An 18,885-nucleotide genomic window follows, 5' to 3' on the forward strand; every position below is an offset into this window, starting at 1 on the left:
GAAATGGTTATTTTATTGCTTTGGCAGTATAAAACGTTTCGTTCGACATTGAAGGGAGAGTGAATGTGAGAGAATTGTGGTGAGGTGATATTTTTCGTTCGTGTATTTTAAAAGGATGGGGATTATAATAGTAAGTGCAAGCATACATTTAATTGTACAGGTAAGGTTAAGCTTTGTGAAATGTGGTTTACGTTTGCTCCATATATTTAAAGCTAGAGAGAGAGAGAGGAATTTAGTATTGGCTTAATTTAAATGGAAGGTTTAATACTCCCTTTAAAATTCCTGTCACCCGTCAACAATAAGGGTTTCACGCTTTTCATCTCACCCCCCCCCCCCCGATTTCAAAATTCAAAGAAATCTAGGGGGATTTTTAAAAAGCAAAAGGAACTATATACCGACGTTATAGTTGGAAAGGTGGTGTTTATTACTAGAAGTTACGTCGTTTCTCCATAAATCGAGAAGAGTTTTAAAAGAAGGTACTAGCTTGGGGCAGCATTCCTTTCCATTCATTCTTGTAAAAGCTTCAAAACGAAGAGACGTTTATTTTTTTGGTGCTAAGATGTTGCGGAATATTTTTTTAACTTCTTTTAACAATTATTTAGTAATTTCTTATTATAATTAATAATTTTTTGTTGTTGTTGACGTTCGTTTAAATTGTCGTGTGTGCGCAGTACATTTTTATCGTTTCCTAGTTCGAATTGAGGAGTAAAGGATTGAACAATCACAGTAGGTTAGGTAAGGTATAGAGGGGTTATCCACTCATTAGGGTAGGTGTAGAGGGGCTATTCACTCGTACGATGTGGCTACTATTACGAGCCCTTGGGTCGCCTTGTTATATTCTTTAACAAATCTTGGAATTAGTAGTCAAACCTGAACTCTGTGTTACAGCGTCTATTGCCACTTGTAATACCCCTGAAAGACGTATGGGTTTATTTCTGGTACTAATTATAGGCATATGTTGGAACGCAGATCTTCGAGACTTAAAGGCCGACTTCCAGCGAAAAGGGTTCTAGCGAACTGAAAACCGAGCATCGAGACTAACAATGAAGCGACCGTGCCGATTTTCGAAGCCCCGCTGGGTCAATAGTTGAAAGGGTTCTCGCTAACTGAAAGCCGTGCAATGTGGTTCTAGAGAACTGAAGATGAATAAAATAAATCCTTTTAAATTTATTTCCCCTCGAATTTTTGCTTTCCCCTTAAGAAAATTCTCTATTGTGTATCTTCAGTTCGCTAGAACCACATTGCACGGCTTTCAGTTAGCTAGAACCCTTCCATTTTTTACCCCAGCGGGGATTTGAAAATGGGCACGGTCGCTCCATTGTTAGTCTCGACGCTCGGTTTTCAGTTCGCTAGAACTCTTTCCGATGGAAGTCGGCCTTTAACAGTTTGACAAACACCTCTTTTTTGAGAGTATATAATGTGGGTCAGTAAAAAAATTTGAGTTTGCGAGATAAATAAAGCAGAAAATAAAAGTATTGTAATATACTAAATTTTAAACTCCTATATTTAGAAGTTATTTCCACGCCTTGAGAATTTAGTAAGAAATCAATAATTTTTGTTTTTGTATTGAAACTAATTTATTCAAGACAGCACGTAGTGATTAATGGTTTCTAAAACTCTTTGATTTATTTTGCTATCCTATTTCTCTTTTCCAATGAAGCAGCTTAAAAGTTGAGGGCAATTACCGAAATATGCTATTGTGCATTAACTACCATTCCATAATTATTTGAAAATATAGCAAGCCTTCAAATCACATTTGGAGTTTTTCGACGCTTAAGTGATTATAATTTGTAACAGGATTGTGTTTTAGGCCTTAAAGAAGGCAAAGTCCTCGGGCAAAGTATCAGAAAAAAAATTGAGCTTAGTAGCAAAAAGGGTATAAAGAAGAGTACCACTGTGACTTGGAGAGTTCTCACTTTGAACGTTTAAGTCTCAACTTCCAGTATTATTGTTATTGAATTACATATGGTGAGTCTATAACTCCAAACATTTATGCCAAAACCTTTACTTTAACTCTGCTAATCTCCATCATATTTTCTTCATGTGGCACTGCAGTGCGAGGGGTCGGACGTTTTTGAAAAAGTGTACGGGATTTCGAAACCCAATTTGATTTCTTCTGATTTCGTTTTACTTCGTCGGATTTCGAAATTCGATAAAATCTAACGCAATTCGTCGGATTTGTGATTTTCCCAGTGATTTAGTCAGATTTTGCGTTTTTTTTCCCTTGATTTCGTTGGATTATGAGGTATTCCCCATGATTTCCTCGGATTTTGAGATTTTTCCCCTGATTTCGTCGGATTTTGGGATTTTCCCCCTGATTTCGTCGGATTTTTTGATTTTGGATTTCGTGAATGTTTTAATGCATTTAGCGATTTCTTTACTGATTTTGTGATTTCTTTATTGAATTTGTGATTTCTTTACTGATTTTGTGATTTCTTTACTGATTTTGTGATTTCTTTACTGATTTTGTGATTTCTTTACTGATTTTGTGATTTCGTTACTGATTTCGGATTTTTTATGAGATTCGAAATCAGCAAAAATACGTTTGATTTCTTTCCGGAATTCTGATTTTGTTATTGATTTCGGATTTCTTAAGTTGGATGTAGCGAGCGGGATTTCGTGAATGACCGACACCTCGCTGTAGTACCTTCCTAATGATCAAAGCAGATGCGCCATCAAGAAAAATAGGATAGACGTTCTGCATGAGCACATCCTTTACAATTCTCGTAAATAGAGGTTAAGAATGTATTAGGTTGGTACACTTTTACCTGGGGAACAATGAGTGAAAACTATTTTATGGTGGTAGCTAACTTGTTTAAAATAACACAGAAGCGAAAATCGGACAGTCTCGCGGTAGTACTCGAGAAGAACTTGTTCCCATTAACCATAAAGTGTGTAGAAAAACTGGATTTCTTTTAATAAAACTGTGTGTTTACCTCTCATAAAGCGCCATACCTAAAAGGGTTTCGATGTTATTTTTCATTTCATTTGAAATAAAGATTTATGAGTATGAAGAGCGTAGCGGTAATAGGAGCCGGTGTCTCTGGCCTTTGTACAATCAAATCGTGTTTACAAGAAGGATTGAATGTTGAATGCTTCGAAGCTTCCTCCGAACTTGGTGGATTATGGTCTTACAATGAAGAAGAAAATACGGAATACAATTCGGTTCATTATTGCACCTTTATGAATTCGAGTAAAGAGATATCGGCATTTAGTGATTTCGTTCCGCCGGATTATTATCCTAATTTCACGCGTCATAATTTGGTTAAAGAGTACTTGAAGTCGTATGCCGCGCATTTCGATTTAGTGAAGTTCGTGCATTTCCGAACCAAAGTGACAAAAGTTAAAAAACTAAAGGATAAAGATGAAAAAGCCTATTGGACAGTGACAACTAAGAATTTAAATACTATGCTGGAAACCGAAAGGACCTTCTCTGCCGTTGCAATTTGTACTGGATTATTGTCAAAACCTCATATCCCTCACATTAATGGGCGAGTAAATTTTATTCTATCAAAAACCTTAACGTGTAAAAATATGCCAAGCTTAGCTTTGAAACTGCTAAAAATATCCGAGATCACATGTACAGCCAAGTTATATATAAAGGTTTTACACATACCGTCACTTGGCTATTGCAAGTAGGCACGTACGTTCATAGGTAATATCAAGAAGTTATATCAGTATCTCAGAGAGAATGTATAAGATGCCTTTGTATTCGCGCGCCATAGTCCCAGTCCCCCTTTCAAAATACAAGGGGGGACGTAAAAGGAGGCGCCGGGCTATTTCGCCTCTCCTCAGTCGGAAGATATGACTGTTATTTTCGTCACTCGCGTCGTCGCGCTGACGTGAGTTTTCAAGAACCAATGAGATGGTGGTTGTAATTTAGAGACGGGGATTGACTCCGAACCTACGTTTGGACTGGAGATAAAGCTGGAAATCTGGCGAATTTATACCTTCTCTCTGAGATACTAGATATAACTTCTTGGTAATATAATATTATTATTTAAGTTTTGCTTTGTGATAGCCAAGAGACGACTAGTTCTATTTAAAAGAAAATAATTTAACGCGTGACGGCTAGTTTCGTTTCACTTTGGAATCATCTTCAGGTCTGATTTTGTCGTGGTATTCAAATATCATTCACAGCTTTGGTAACTCCCGCTTTGTGTATTTGTACTTTTTTTTACTCCATGTGGTTATGTAATAACCACACGGAGTTATGTGCTGATACCCAGTTATTTAGTTAGTTAATTAGTTATTTAGTGTGATACACGTGAAAAGGCATTGCACGTGATTCCATGGATATTGGTAAAACTGACAGTTTTGAGAGTTCAAAAATCGTGGCAAAGCACGGTTTGAAGTTGAGTTTAAAGCTGGGGTTCTAATAAGGAGTTGTGAAACGTATCTTAAAATAGTTCGTACATGTGTAGAATTATTTTTAAACTCGTACTGGAAATGAAGCATTTCGCATTGTTTGCATGAGAAAAAATGTATTTTAAACTAGAAATGGTACCTTATAGTGTCGTGGTCACTGTATTTCGGGTGTATCGAATTTATCTAGTTTATGCGGCACTCTCCCTAACTTTAAAGCTTATGCGAGACACTGTTCCTCAGCACATTGGAAACCAAACGGAGTATTGCAAAATTATTTTTGCCCTTGTATAGATTAATTTTCTTCAATCACGATATAGGCCACTATTTTAAGAAATGCCGGCAAGATCAAACACAAAATACATAAAGGGTCGTCAAATTTAATAGTTTTGCATATAATAATATAGGTATTGAAATTTGGATCGATACGGGAATATTATCTTCTATTTTATATCTGAAAAATTTGTTATGAATTAAAATGTTAAAAAATGGGTATAAAGCAGCCTTTAGGGACAAAGCAGCGATGATTCATCATTCAAAAAAAAAATATAACTTTTTTTTCGCACAAATGAGATATACGAAAGGCAATACAATAGTATACAATTATCTTTAAATTAAATATTAGGGTAGTCGTTTGAAATCGTGAAAAAACACGGTAATTAAATATTATCTTAAATAGGGGCCGCATATCGATCCATTCCAATACCAGAAGTGAGATGAGACTAGAAGTGAAGGGCTCTAGCATTGGTAATAGATCCTAGCATTTATTTAATAGTGAACAAATTTGAGGATTTTACGCCCATCAATCGCGCTTACGCTAGAGAAAAAAAAATTGGTCGAGTTCCAAAAACATTTCTTACCCCCTTCCCCTCAACCTAAAGCGGCGAAACACGGACGCGGGTGCTTGAATCTAGTTCGGCCGTCTACCACCGCGAGCGTCTCACGTTTTGGAGGAGAAATTCTGAAACCGCCACTAGAGGGCCAACCGTTGGTGTGTTATCAAGAATATTCACTTTCGCCGAGTGAAGAATTTGGTTAGCTCAGTACTTCTAGTCTCATCTCACTTCTGCCAATACCTACATTATTTTATAAATTCTACATAACTATTAAATTAAATTTTTGAGAAGCTTTATGGTTTCTGTGTTTGATCTTGCCGCCATCTCTTAAAATGGTGGCCTAAAGCTTGCTAGTCTTACCTAGATTTTAAAATCAAGACTAAATCAAGGATTTCTAAGTAGAAAGTTATTATTTTAGCGAAAGTAGAGGAAGCTTAGATGGCAGCGGACCACAACTGGAATAGTGAAACATGTGTCTCATTGAGCCAAAAATTTTAAATTAGTATTAGAGTAGGCCTACAGTATTTCAGTGGTGAATTTTATTATGTTATCCAGCATAACCTTTAGACCTATTTGCTCTACGGGCGGACCACTCGGACATCGTGACTATAATGATATCAAAGTACCTTTTAGTATTTCGTACAATATTTTCCCAAAAACTAGTCGGAAAACAGGGGGGTTCATGATGGCCAGGGAATAAACCATTATATCTCAGTACTTCGAGGGGGGTTATGAACTTTTTGCTATGATCACATACTTGTTTATTCACATCACGTTTAAAATCATTAATACGGTAAATAATTTTGTTTTAAAATTTCAACTTATATGCAGGATTGAAAAGTTCAAAGGAGACGTAATTCACTCTATGTCATACAAGACGGCATCAAAGTTCAAGGACAAAAATGTTCTAGTAGTTGGAATTGGAAATTCCGCGGCTGACATTGCGGTCGATTTAACACACGTGGCAGCGAATGTGAGTTTACAATGAATATCTGTATTAAAACTCAGACCACCTAACCCCTTAGACACCAATCTGTACTTATTGGCTTCTGCCACAGCGCTAATGTCAGACGTTGCTCTTACAAACCTAGCTCCCTATTAATTTGCCTGTCCCTGGTTAGGTGGTCTGACAAATCACATTGACACCAAACTGTGGGTTAGGTGGTCTGAGATTAAAAAAACTATACATTAAAATCACATTTTTCTTGCTGACAGGTTTATTTGAGTACTCGTCGTGGAGCATGGGTATTCCACCGTTCTGGTCAGAGAGGCGTTCCGAGCGACATTACCATGAGCACCCGGTTTTTACACACTTGCAATCGGTTTTTGCCCAGATCAATTACAAATTGGTTCATGAAATGGACTCTAAGTCAAGTCCTTGACCATAATCTTTACGGATTAGAACCGAAACATAAGGTTCTCGAACACTCTCCCCTCATTAACGACGATATCAGTTTCAAAGTACTCAATGGATCGGTCGTTTTAAAGGGTGATATTCAGGAGTTTTTTCCAACTGGAGTTCAATTTCAAGGAAATAGTAAGGTACAAAATAAAGGCTTTACGGTAATTTTGAAGACAATGCATGTGCTACGTGATAACAACGAAAATGTATTATTTTGTGCTCAGCTCAAAGTCCCAGAATCAATTTTGAAAACTATGTAAATTTTTTTAAGATATTTCCGGCCTTTTTTATTGTACATTGAACATTTTTACTAGGTCTTGATAATAGTATTTGACTATTAGCTTAAAAGGTTATAAGCATGGGTACTTTTTTGAATGATACCAGGAATGTATGGAGGGGGTTGGAATGGCTAAAGGGGCTCCCGGTGTTCCCTTGATGGTGGAAACATATGGCGAGGCCTTATTTATTTTTTTTGAAAAGTGTAGCTCCTCCCCCATCGCCGGCTTAGCCATCTCCTGAAGGTGGTAAATGTCTAGTCGTTTCAAACTAGGGACCGAGCGGATAGAGGGTGGAGTTAGCGGAAGAATTTTCACTTTTTTGGCAGCCAATGAAAATATTTAAGCGGGAAATAATCGTATTTCGTCAGTCTATGACGTCGCTAACATAAAATAAGCCACGCCAGATGTTTCCAAGATCATTTCACGCCTATTATGATTTGACCTTAGCCATTCCAACTGCCCTCCATTCATTCCTGATGATACTTATTCTCATAGTTATAACATGAACAAAGCTATGCGGTAGAACCGATGGCAGTGGGAGGAAGTTGAAAAATACTTGTTAATTCACCTTCTAGCGGCAGATAGTAGCAAACCGGATAATGGAGAGGGCATATGGTGGAATCAACGATCTAGAGAGAAGCTGCTAACGTCTTATTTTGTCTAGATGGCGCTAGCTTTTTCCGGGATTTGACTCAGTATTTTTCATAACCCCCCCCCCCGTCCATTTTGGGGCTGAAAAGGGGGAAGTAAACTTAACATTGGTTGTTTAGTCGCTTAGTACGGGGCTCTATGGGCTGCCATCGGTCCTTCAGTAATGCTTTGTCCAATGACACTATGTACTGAGAACTCCGTTTCAATATATTTCCTAGATTACTAAGTTGGATCATATAATTTTGGCAACTGGATTTACTCAAAGTTTCGAATTTTTGAATAAAGAACTGGAGGTGAAAGACAGTGACGGTGTCAGTCTGTATAAGCAGATATTTCCGCCGGCTGAAGAAACACACTCAATCGGATTTGTTGGTTTCATCGCGACATTTGGACCCTCAAATCCTATGATGGAAATGCAAAGCCGGTACTTCGCGGCTGTTATCTCAGGAAAGGTGACTCTACCGGACACTAAAACTATGTTGTCCGACGTTAAAACCAATCAACGGCAGAACAGAGAGAATCTTTTGAAAAGCCCAAGGCACATTTGGTACACCGACTACTTGTCTTACATGGATAATTTGGCAGAGATTCTAGGTGTAAAACCAAACCTCTGGCTCATGTTCTTCAAAGACCCGGCATTATTTTTGAATTGCATGTTCGGACCGTTACTTCCTTATCAATATCGTTTACAAGGACCACACGCATGCTCTGATGCTAGAAAAAATATTTTCACTTACCGACAGCGAATTGAAAAACCTTTTCAGATTTTCGAAAATGACAATGGAAAGTTTAGTAATACTTAGTGGTTTTGATTATGCTAAACAGACAGTAAACAATGTTTTGTCATTATATATAGTAGTCACTAGTCTATTTTATTCAAATATTTAAGGCTAGCCTTCAGATAAAACAGCCGAAATTATTAGAAAATTAAATATAGCCGTTAGGTAGAGTAGATAAATTTATTGAAAAGTTTTACAAAAATGGTAGAAAACAAACTTTTAAGAACATTAAATTAGTAGAGCACATCAAATTATGGAAAAATTTCATTTAACCCTTGGATATAATAGCCAAATTATAATAAAATTAAATATAGCCGTTAGAGTTGCTAAATATATTCAAAAATTTATGAAAAAGGTAAAAACAATAGCCAAACTTTTAAAAACTTTGAAATGGTAAAGTAATTAAATTCTTGAAAAATTAAGTTTAACCTTTGAATAAAATAGCGACCCTATTGAAAAATTTAATTTAACCGTTAAATAAAATAGGTCAAATTGTAAAAAAAAATAACCTTTAGATAAAATTGCCAAAATTATTGAAAAATTAATTTTTTACTTTAAAGATAGTTCTGCGCTTTTGACCAGATAAATGATCAATATTTTCAGTTGGTCCAAATAATATCTACTCTTTTTTGGGAAATAAATGAATGCACAAATTAAGGACAAATTTATTTTACGCCTTAAGATGGTTAATATTAATCTAATTCTAAGCTTTGTCTATGAAGGGATTTCCACACTAAGCCTGTGGCTTGTTTACAGGTGGGTCCCTTTACAATGCATAGAGGGGTGGTGGCTAGCCCCTATGCCACAACTAACCAACAGCGCCCTATACTAACTATTACCGTTAGCCTCTGCAAGTTTTAATGGAAAGGAGAAACCGGGTTAGACCACGGAGGAAAACTCCTTTTAACAAGTGGGGAGAGAACTTGCAAACTCCACGCAGGAGGATTTGTTCCCAGATTTTCACCCGGTGCCACAGTCCAGGATCCTCTTGCTGCGAGGCGAAAGCGCTAACCGCTACGCCTCCCCACCAATATCAACTGTGGTTACGTTACAACGACACAGAAGTTAATCTTAAAGTGTGGTAATATTTAAAGCAAGTCTAGGCTGTGGTACATTTTAAACAAATGGCACTAGATGCTCATAGTCGTGGGGTGAAGTGGACGACCCTGCTCAACTTAGCAAAGGGTAGTTTTATCTCCACCGTCGTGGGCGAATACTGATTGGTTACTGTCTTTGTGAAGGTAAAATTCAGAGTGAAATATTTATGCTAAATGAGGAACAAGAAGCTCCGTCCATTGACATGCGCGGTAACCATTGGATGTTTTACTTTCAACTGAAACAGGTAGATGGCGGGAAAATCTACTCTTTGGCGCAAAGTTTAAAATGCTTCGTTTTAGAACATTGGTGTTACTATACACATCGTTAGTTCAAATCTTAATAACAAAGTAAATACTCGTGATGTTACATAGATTATAAAATATTTCCCCCGATGTTTTAAACAAAATTATATATTATTTATTACTAATAATAAAAGTGGATATATTCAAGTTCATGAGTTTTGCATTAATATTTTTATAATCATAAAAATACCTTTAGGATATAAATTTATTATTTTTTAAATAACTATAAGTTGTAAATTCGCATTCCTGAGTTACAGAAACACCGAAAGGTTATTTATTTATTTGACTTCGCAAATAATCCAGACGTTACGAAACAATTTACGGTTATGACCAAGAAAGAAAAATAATACCTAGGTGTTTTCGGGAACCTTCCTTTTGTTGCAGACTCTGTTTCAAAAACCCATTTTTTCCCTGCGGTAACAATTCCTAAAATTTTAGTTTCGTCCTTATGACCTTAAGTGTTTAGTAAATACAGGCCCATTGACAGCATCTCGAATATGAAGACCACAGAAGCTATTCCAAGCATTGCCGCCCATAACAGAAACTTCATTCCAAGGTCTTTCAAGGTGATTTCACGTAATTCATTTTCAGCCGAAGAATGGTGAGAGTCCACATTCAAATGCAATACTCTCTCAAATTTGCGATGCCATAGTGTGATTTGGCCGGTTTCCACGAAAGCCCGCAATCTATAATCAGGAATGGGTGATATAGTTTAACTTTTCTAATCTGTACAAAAGCATTAAATTTCGTTTGAAAAAGATGGCCCAAAAGCTGCGTCTTAATACTAATTTTACACGGCACTAATTTGACCTCTTTTCTCTCCCAGGGATGCGACAAGCTACCATAATATGGCAACGTCATAACCCTCATACCTTAGTGGCATCCCTCATTATAACACTAATGGCAGTACAAGCAAAATTAACGAAATTAATTTCTCTGCGAGGTCGCCATATCGCATGTTCTCACTTTTAAATTCCAATTTACGTTCGTTCATTCAGCGTGCCAGCGTTTTACCTCTCCCTCATTTTCAGGGTTGCCACAGATTTTTAATTTCAAAATTGCTTGACTTTTCCAGGTTTTCCCTGACCATCTAAAGCCAATTTCCCTGACCAATTTTCAAACTTACACTGACAGAAAAGTAAAATGCGGAATTTAAAAATTTCTTATTTTTCAACAGCTTTTTACTTTCAATTAAGCCACGTTTACACTTACACGGGAAAGCGATTCGAAGCGATTCAAAACGCTTCCAAAGTCAAGTATGAACAAAACTAGTACTCGAGAAGCTAATTACAAACGCGGTTTCTTGAAGTTGCTTCGCGAACCAACTTAAAGCGGCTTTGAAAGTTAGTTTCTAGTTTTCAGGGGTATTTCACATGGGATGAGACAAGTATTATGGGTATTTTCTACGGCCTTAGCAGACAACACCAACGAAAAGATAAGCAGACAGCACTAACAGGAGGGCAGGGGAGCGTCTTAAGCTGTGAACCGAGACTGTTGAAAAGGCTTTGAACTGGTAAGAAAGAGTGTTTCAAAACTAATCGTGCAGACGAGTTGTCAACTGACTCCCGTGCAAGTGTGAACATAGCTTTATACTAATTTTAGAGCTCGGCATTTTCTATCCATTATCCACAAATTGGTGGATAATCAATTATTTATAAACAAAGTTGTGGATATAATAAGACTTAACATGTCAGTTCTGTGGATAAATTTTCGAGCATGGATAAAGATAAAATAACGTGGATAATACATAGATAACGCCGAGCTCTAGCTAATTTTATCACAGTTTTTAATTGAAACTTCTATTTAGTAGTTAATAAAACTTTTTTAGGAACTATCAGAAACAGTTAATGTTGGCCTATAGGACGTTATCATTGTCCCTTATTTGTGCTGGTGCGCCTAGTTGCCCATGACTACACATTTCCCTTTCAAAAATATTCTTAGGAATTCTATGAAAAATTTAGAAAGAACTTGCTACAGAAAATAAATAAGAGAGTTCCATAGAAAAGTTCGGAAAGTTGGCACCTTTTTCCATACAACATTAATGGAATATCCAATGGATTTTCTTTGAAGTATTTCATGGAAATTTAAATGGAATTTCTAAAGGAACTTATTAAGTGTTTCTATAGGAACTCATTAAGAATTTCTATAGGAACTCATTAAGAATTTCTATAGGAACTCATTAAGAATTTCTATAGGAACTCATTAAGAATTTTTATAGGAACTCATTAAGAATTTCTATAGGAACTCATTAAGAATTTCTATAGGAACTCATTAAGAATTTCTATAGGAACTCATTAAGAATTTTTATAGGAACTCATTAAGAATTTCTATAGGAACTCATTAAGAATTTCTATAGGAACTCATTAGGAATTTCTATAGGAACTCATTAAGAATTTTTATAGGAACTCATTAAGAATTTCTATAGGAACTCATTAAGAATTTCTATAGGAACTCATTAGGAATTTCTATAGGACCTCATTTGGAATTTCTATAGGACCTCATTTGGAATTTCTATAGGAACTCATTAAGAATTTCTATAGGAACTCATTTTGAAATTTCTATAGGAACTCATTTGTAATTTTAATAGGAACTCATTTAGAATTTCTACAGGAACTCTTTTGGAATTTCTATAGGAACTCATTTAGAATTTATAAAGATAATATCTTAAGGAAATCGTTTGCAATTCCGAAGCGAATCCCATGGAATGTGAAATCCTTAAAAATTCCTTTACAAAAAACTCCTAAGAAAATTCCGTGTGAAATTTCTTTGGAAATCCATAAGGTGTTCTTTGAGGAATTGGGGAATATTGGCGTCTTTTTCTTTGGAAATAGCTTTGGAATTTCTTTTGAAAAAACTTTTGGAATTTTCTTGAGAAATAACTTCGGAATTATTTTGAGGAAAACATTTGGAATTTCCTAGGGAAATGCCTTTGTAATTTCCCTGGGAAATACCTTTGGAATTATCTTGGGAAATAATAATGTTCTGAAGACTTCTTAAGATTACTTTTCCGAAACACTCCCTTAAATATTTTCACCCAACGTACAAATAATTTTCTAAACACTTCTTAAAATTAATCTTCCCAAGCTGTTTACCTCCAAAAGCTCCATCCAATTCCCAAGTATATTCTTAAGATACCGTAAGAAGTTTTTTGTAAGGGCGGCACAAACCTTCGTGAAAAGCTTTTTTAATTTTTAACCATCGAGCCAATGTAGGGAAACTTGGCTAAAAATATTTTCAGATAATTATTTCTAAAGCTCAACGCAAATATATCTGACCCTTGGAAATTTCTATCTATAATTCCTAACGTATTTCTTTGAAAATAAAAACCCTGGATCTTCTTTGGAAATTTATTCGTAGAACTCCTAACGAATTTCTTGGGAAAATAAACCCTCGAATTTTTGGAAAATAAACCTTAGTTCTTCTTTGGACATATGTCTCAATAATTCCTAAAGAATTTCTTTGGAAAATAAACCCTAAGCCTTCGTTGGAAATTTATCTCAAGAATTCCTAAAGAATTTCGTTAGAAAATATTCCCTAGACCTTCTAGGGTCATTTATCATAAGAATTCCTAAAGAATATCTTTGGAAAAACAAACCCTAGAACTTCTTTGGAAATTGAACTGTGCAGTTCCTAAATAATTTCTATGTAAAATAATCCCAATATATTCTTTGGAAATATATCTCAAGAATTCTATGGAAATTCCAAGAAAGTCTTTGGAAATAGTTTCTTTAGAAAATGATCCCAAGGGCTCCATAGGGTTCCAGAGGAAGCTCTTTGAAAATCTTAATAAGATTTTTGTAAGGCTTGGGTCCTTTCTTAAATTTTACCGGAATTCAAACTCCGTGTAAAATTAAAAACCAGAGCACACAAATGTGTGGCTGAACTATTATTGTAAACTTACCTTCGATTAATGTACTTTAAAGCTTCGGGATGCATATCATATGTAGCCATTGCGTAGGGTCTCTGCAAGTACCTAGCCGAACTAATGTGAAGATTTTTTCGATCTGGACCCAGAGACTGTAAATCCCCAAACCAAATTTCATTTCCTCTAAATAATTTTTTGAAATCTCGAATATCATTATTTTGTCCCCGCACCCGGTTGCAGAGAATTCTCATTTCATTTTCTGTCTAAAAATATAGGAATAATATTAGGATAGAAGTCTCGTTACAAAAGAGATTAAAGCATTGGGAAATTTCTACCGATTGACAAACATCATAGAGTATTTCAGGACGTAGGTGAACGTTGATGTCACTAGACACTCTCGCTAGATCAAATACGTTTTGGATGTTTTCTCTCCTCTGAAATGAGTAATTGGCTTTCAAGACTCCGCTGAACAAATTGACGAGAATCACAATTATCAAGAGAAAAGGTCCAACGCTGAAGCGAATTGCTTGTGACGAAGAAATGTCCATTCCTATAGGATGAATATTAAATTATGTCAAAAACCAATCATCCTCTTTAAGTACCCATATATGGCCATTTAATATAAAGTCTCTTCCCCTTTCTATTACAAGAAAACGAGCACCGTAAATACACAAATTATTTTATTTCTCCGAGTGACGCTGACGTCACGGAGAGGTAATACACTGGACGTATCTGTGTGTGTGTCTGTCATCGTGCTCGCAGTTGACGTTATCTATATCTTTTTAACGCCGCTCATTTACTAGCCATAAAACCTTTATCGCTATTCATTCACCGAAAAGTTATAGTCTATCCCACTGTAACAACAATCTGTACTTATTGACTTCTTACAACAACAACATGCACTATTCTCTCGTCTAAAGCACATATAGGCACTAATCTGTACGTATTGGCTTCTACTCCATTATCATTGTTAAGGTTCAGACGTGCGCGGCGATCGGCTAGAGTCACGAGAAACGTCTAACCTCCAATTGGCGGGGCTTCCACCAAAAGTTTACGCGATTGCGTTGTTCTTATGTTTTGTGACTCGAAACCTTTATTTACTGTCAGGAGTTCATAATAACCCCCCTGATACTACTGATTTGTGTAACGCTTCATGTCAAACGTCAATATTAGTGAAGTCGCTCAAAACTGTTCAATTCTTCTTTTTTAAATGTAACGCCAAATAAGGGGCATAAAAGACTAACAAAACTTTTAATTTTAATTATATATATCTTAATATTTAAGACTATCTTGTTTCTCAAATCAAAATTAATACAGAAAAAGTAATGATGTCGTCTGTCTGTGCATGTCTGTGTGTTCCGTCCGGAGTTTTTGTAATAGCTACTTAGTTTGAAGGATCATTTTTCTCTGAATTGTTGCGGTTAATTCCAGGATGAAAATGTAAAGTGCAGCGCATTGGTCTAAACCGTTTTAACACAAAGTTTAGACCAAAGTTGAAAAAAGTACGAAAGATATCATATGTCGGGCAAATCTCAGATGAATTTAAAGCAGTTAATTTTCAATTGCCGGCAAGTAACGAAGGGAGTATGCATGTCTGAATTTTTAGAGAACTATATTTTGATAGTTGAGTTTTATTACCTTTTCCCAAAATGGCTCCAATATATTGAAACAGTTTTTGTGAGGCAACAGCTGTCACTGATTTTCGATTTCCCGTCACCAGCATATGAATTATATCAATTGCCAACAATGCGCTAATCACACAAGCCAACCCGATCCATATCTGACAAAGTTGTACATGTATTTAATAGTCGCGGTGTTGCTCAAATAGACCCAACCAACAAATAAACAAGTTGACTTGGTCTAGTCTCCATCTAAGGGATAGGATCACATGACTATCGATGTTGACTGTAGTACCATCTGTCGTTGAGCGAAGAAAATAAATCTCTTATTTTTCTGATTGGTTTAGAGTCTGACTCTTGGGGTAAAACGGGTTCTGCGCATGGCAAAAATCAAGCCAATCAGGTTGTCCCTTTCTCACCTCAAAACCCGAGCTCAAGATCTGAGCCGTTATAAAAATTCAAAAGATTTGTTGGTTTGGTCTATTAGTTAACAGGACTTCAAAGAACTAAAAGTAGAAGAAGAAATTATTCTCACCCCATGCGAAATTATTTTTAAGTCTTCAAAGGCCCCGATTGGAGTTGCGTCGAACGTCAGATTTTTAGCGGTCAGAATTCTTTTATCGTAATACGAGAATGGAACTGTAACTGTTATCGGATTACCATAATTCTTAAACATGTATTCATAAGTCATTGGAGTCATGAAAATAAAGTTCTGAAAAAACAACAACAGTTGATCAAAGAAAGCCAAGACTTTTTGCATTCAACGTCAGAGTAGGTGTAGGCCTAGAATGCATGAAATAATACGTTTCTTTATACTCTTCATTTGGCTTACAATAATGTTTAACGAAACAGGAAGTTTCTGCGAAGGATATTTTTATGGCCTTCCACCATTATGATTCCCATAATGCACGGGCGATGCTATTACAGAAGACCCTTGCCCAATTTGAATCCACCCGCGAGCCTCAGCTGACAGAAACAGCTCGTCCTTCACGAACAAACTTAAACCATGGATATGTATGTATGAAAACAATTAATTATGGCTTCTCAACTTGACTCAAACCGCGGGTTGCGAACGCGGATGTGACGTATTCTAAGAGAGTGGTGTCCGTCACTTTACCAGTCCCCTTGAAGGTATGGAGTATTCAAGGTTTTCGTGTATCCCAAAAACTCACAACCACACACCACAATAACTCTCCTAAGGTTGCCCATATTTTGCATTTTATCTACGTTGTGGTTATATAACCCCGAAAGTACTTGAAATAACCATGAGTTGAAGTTACTCGAAAAGTGACTGAGTTTTAATCTTTATGCTTAATTATTGTGATTGTTGTATTATTCATATTTACCTTAAATGTGCAATTTCTTCTACATGGCATGCACCTTCAAATATAAACTCAATTAGCAATGCGCTCTTTTTACAACACCAAGAGCAAAAAGAAGCAGTAGTAGAGACCCGGCGAAACAACTTCAAGAACTAGCAAAATATTTCTGGCACGATCTTTGCTCAACCTTTCAAGCAAAATACGAAAAATATGGTAGTTGACAAACTATAATAGTACTACTACCAGGCAAGGTAAAATAATATCTCAGCGCATGCAAAACGATGTTGCTAAAAATGGATTACTGAGAGGATGTTAAAGTTTGCTTAGATAAGTTTAGCTAATTTAATGAGTTTATCTCATTTCATCAGAACAGAATGAGGTTCAACCACATAATATTTAACATAATTGTTAAAAATGTTTATGAATCAAACTAATCTTAATAATAATAATGCAATTTATAAAATTAACTAAATCAAATTATATACAGTCTGTATAATTTATTAAATTTTTCTCCATTTCTGTTAAATATCCAGTTAACGTGAAATTAATGTTTCGAGAGAAACGGTCGTGAATGAGCCATTTGTCGGAGGCATTAGCCGAGAATTGTACTCCTTCTTCATCTGCTCTTGATAGAAGGTACTACTTGATGACTTTCATTACCTAAGGCGTTTGGTGTTGTCACAAAAGGACCATATCAGTCGCGTGAATGAATCTATACGGTAATCCAAAAATGTCTAGAAAAAGGGTTCAAATAATGATATCAGTTTTCAAATACAAAATTCATCAGAGAGTAAGGGTGTCGGTATAAACCCAAAAATTTTACCCCCCTTCCTTCCCTCTTTCAGGGGGGGGGTAAAATTTTTTGGTTTATACCGACACCCCTGGGGTTGGGGGGGAATTTGGGGGGGGATTGATGACGTCACGTGATGGTGTTGGGGGAGGAGAGGGGGGGAAATGATGACGTCACGTGATGTTGTTGGCGGGAAATTTGAATTTATTTTTAGTGTATTGGTATGACGTCACGGCTAATTTTTTGATAACGTCACGTGGCTGGTACCTGTAGGGATAGGCTTATGCTCGGCTTATGCTATTGTAGATCCTGAAAGATAGGCTTATGTTAGGTTATTCTAGGCTTATTATAATTATGAATCAGAATTTTAGTCAAAAACCTTTAATGAACACAATCAATTCCAATTAATTCGCGAATGTACGCGTCGTTATTTAAGCAAATGTAGAATAAATTATATAATTGTAGCTTACGCGTCAAGTTTTTTTCATGAACCAATTTACAAAAATCTTCGAAAATGCTCGAAGGAACTATACACGCTGCTAGGAAATTTTTTACACGGTCGTAATCATTGTGCGACATAGTACCGCGACTTACATAATATTTTTGATATATATCATTCATGCGTTTTACAATAGCTTCGTACATGCATTTAATAACTTCGGCTTGATCATTTAAAAGCTTGAAGTGAAATCTCATAAAACTAAATTTCTCGTTCAGTTTCCCTGCCTCGGCCTTTGTTAGAGTGAATACGCCACCATCGTCGAATACTATGCTCCCCTCCATAACGGTTATTTTTATTTTCAAGTTCAAGTAACGATAATTACCCAGGTCGCCAGTTTCCAAAGCTGAATAGATCTCCGTCCACTCCTCCATAAATTCCTTCAAAACGTCTTCCGAGATTATAACAATAGTCCCGTCCTTTTTTGTTAAAAGCAGGCTTGGCTCGTACCCAGTAACCCCAAACACCGCCGAGCAATCAGCCCCTAGTCTTACACGGGCGTTCACGCGGTAAACTCCTACTTTGGCGGACATCCTTACGGCAGGTCTTTACGGTTTAAAAGGTTACAACTGAATGATCTTTATTGCGAGATTTTCTTGAGAGTGCGGGGTTGATAATTACCCTGCGGGTATATTGACTGATGCTTTTCTTTTTTTATTGACCTTTATTGGCTACATACACGATGGTTTAGGACCTTAAAAGGGGGGCGAGGGTACACCATTTGTATTGTTGTCAATGGAATCTGAGTGATTTATGACTCACACAAACGTGTTAAGACATTCCATCGGCTTTTTATTTATACGTAATATTTATACGTAACATCGTCCAGACTGGTCTATGGCCATAAAAAGGGGCAGAACTTGAACAAAAGAATTTATCCCCATCCGTTTTTATTTTTACTATAAAGACGTGTTTTAATGGGTTTAGGGGTATGGTCGAATCAGTTGTATTGTTATGAATTGAATCTATTTTCGGATTTATTGCTTTGTTAGTCGGTGACTCTTCCTACCACGAAACATTTAATTGTTTCCAGGTGTTTGCCCCTAAGGCATTATCCTGACAAGTCTCAACATGTTATG

General features: G+C 36.3%; 2 protein-coding genes across 2 annotated transcripts; one reads left to right on the plus strand and one right to left on the minus strand.

Annotated features, from left to right (window-relative positions):
• The first annotated feature begins 1,293 nt into the window (after positions 1-1,293).
• LOC149678982 (flavin-containing monooxygenase 5-like) lies at positions 1,294-8,859 on the plus strand. The gene is made up of 4 exons (XM_089835959.1): positions 1,294-3,635; positions 6,033-6,174; positions 6,417-6,743; positions 7,751-8,859. Exons 1-4 carry the CDS (start codon positions 3,004-3,006, stop codon positions 8,333-8,335), a joined length of 1,686 nt encoding a protein of 561 aa, XP_089692085.1. The 5' UTR covers positions 1,294-3,003; the 3' UTR covers positions 8,336-8,859.
• A 434-nt stretch (positions 8,860-9,293) lies between these two features.
• On the minus strand, positions 9,294-15,866 carry LOC149678983 (uncharacterized). The gene is made up of 5 exons (XM_089836821.1): positions 15,731-15,866; positions 15,215-15,356; positions 13,912-14,126; positions 13,613-13,839; positions 9,294-10,397 (listed from the first exon to the last, which is right to left on the minus strand). The coding sequence occupies exons 2-5, from the start codon at positions 15,297-15,299 to the stop codon at positions 10,166-10,168; spliced, it is 759 nt and encodes a 252-aa protein (XP_089692947.1). The 5' UTR covers positions 15,300-15,356; positions 15,731-15,866; the 3' UTR covers positions 9,294-10,165.
• Between the last annotated feature and the right edge of the window lie 3,019 nt (positions 15,867-18,885).

This window comes from Phalangium opilio, unplaced genomic scaffold, assembly GCF_054372755.1.
Source record: "Phalangium opilio isolate 3A_F unplaced genomic scaffold, DU_Popi_V2 ptg000042l_1, whole genome shotgun sequence".
Taxonomy (NCBI): Eukaryota; Metazoa; Arthropoda; class Arachnida; order Opiliones; family Phalangiidae; genus Phalangium; species Phalangium opilio.

What these genes read in the sequence shown, in the direction of transcription:
- LOC149678982 (XM_089835959.1), top strand. Translation starts at nt 3,004, where the DNA reads ATGAGTATGAAGAGCGTAGCGGTAATAGGAGCCGGTGTCTCTGGCCTT. An exon ending in CCGTCACTTGGCTATTGCAA is followed by an intron (nt 3,636 to 6,032) that starts GTAGGCACGTAC and finishes ACTTATATGCAG; the next exon opens with GATTGAAAAGTTCAAAGGAG. An exon ending in TAACACACGTGGCAGCGAAT is followed by an intron (nt 6,175 to 6,416) that starts GTGAGTTTACAA and finishes TCTTGCTGACAG; the next exon opens with GTTTATTTGAGTACTCGTCG.
- LOC149678983 (XM_089836821.1), bottom strand. Translation starts at nt 15,299, where the DNA reads ATGCTGGTGACGGGAAATCGAAAATCAGTGACAGCTGTTGCCTCACAA. An exon ending in TGGAGCCATTTTGGGAAAAG is followed by an intron (nt 14,127 to 15,214) that starts GTAATAAAACTC and finishes TTCATCCTATAG; the next exon opens with GAATGGACATTTCTTCGTCA. An exon ending in TTAAAGTACATTAATCGAAG is followed by an intron (nt 10,398 to 13,612) that starts GTAAGTTTACAA and finishes TCCTGATTATAG; the next exon opens with ATTGCGGGCTTTCGTGGAAA.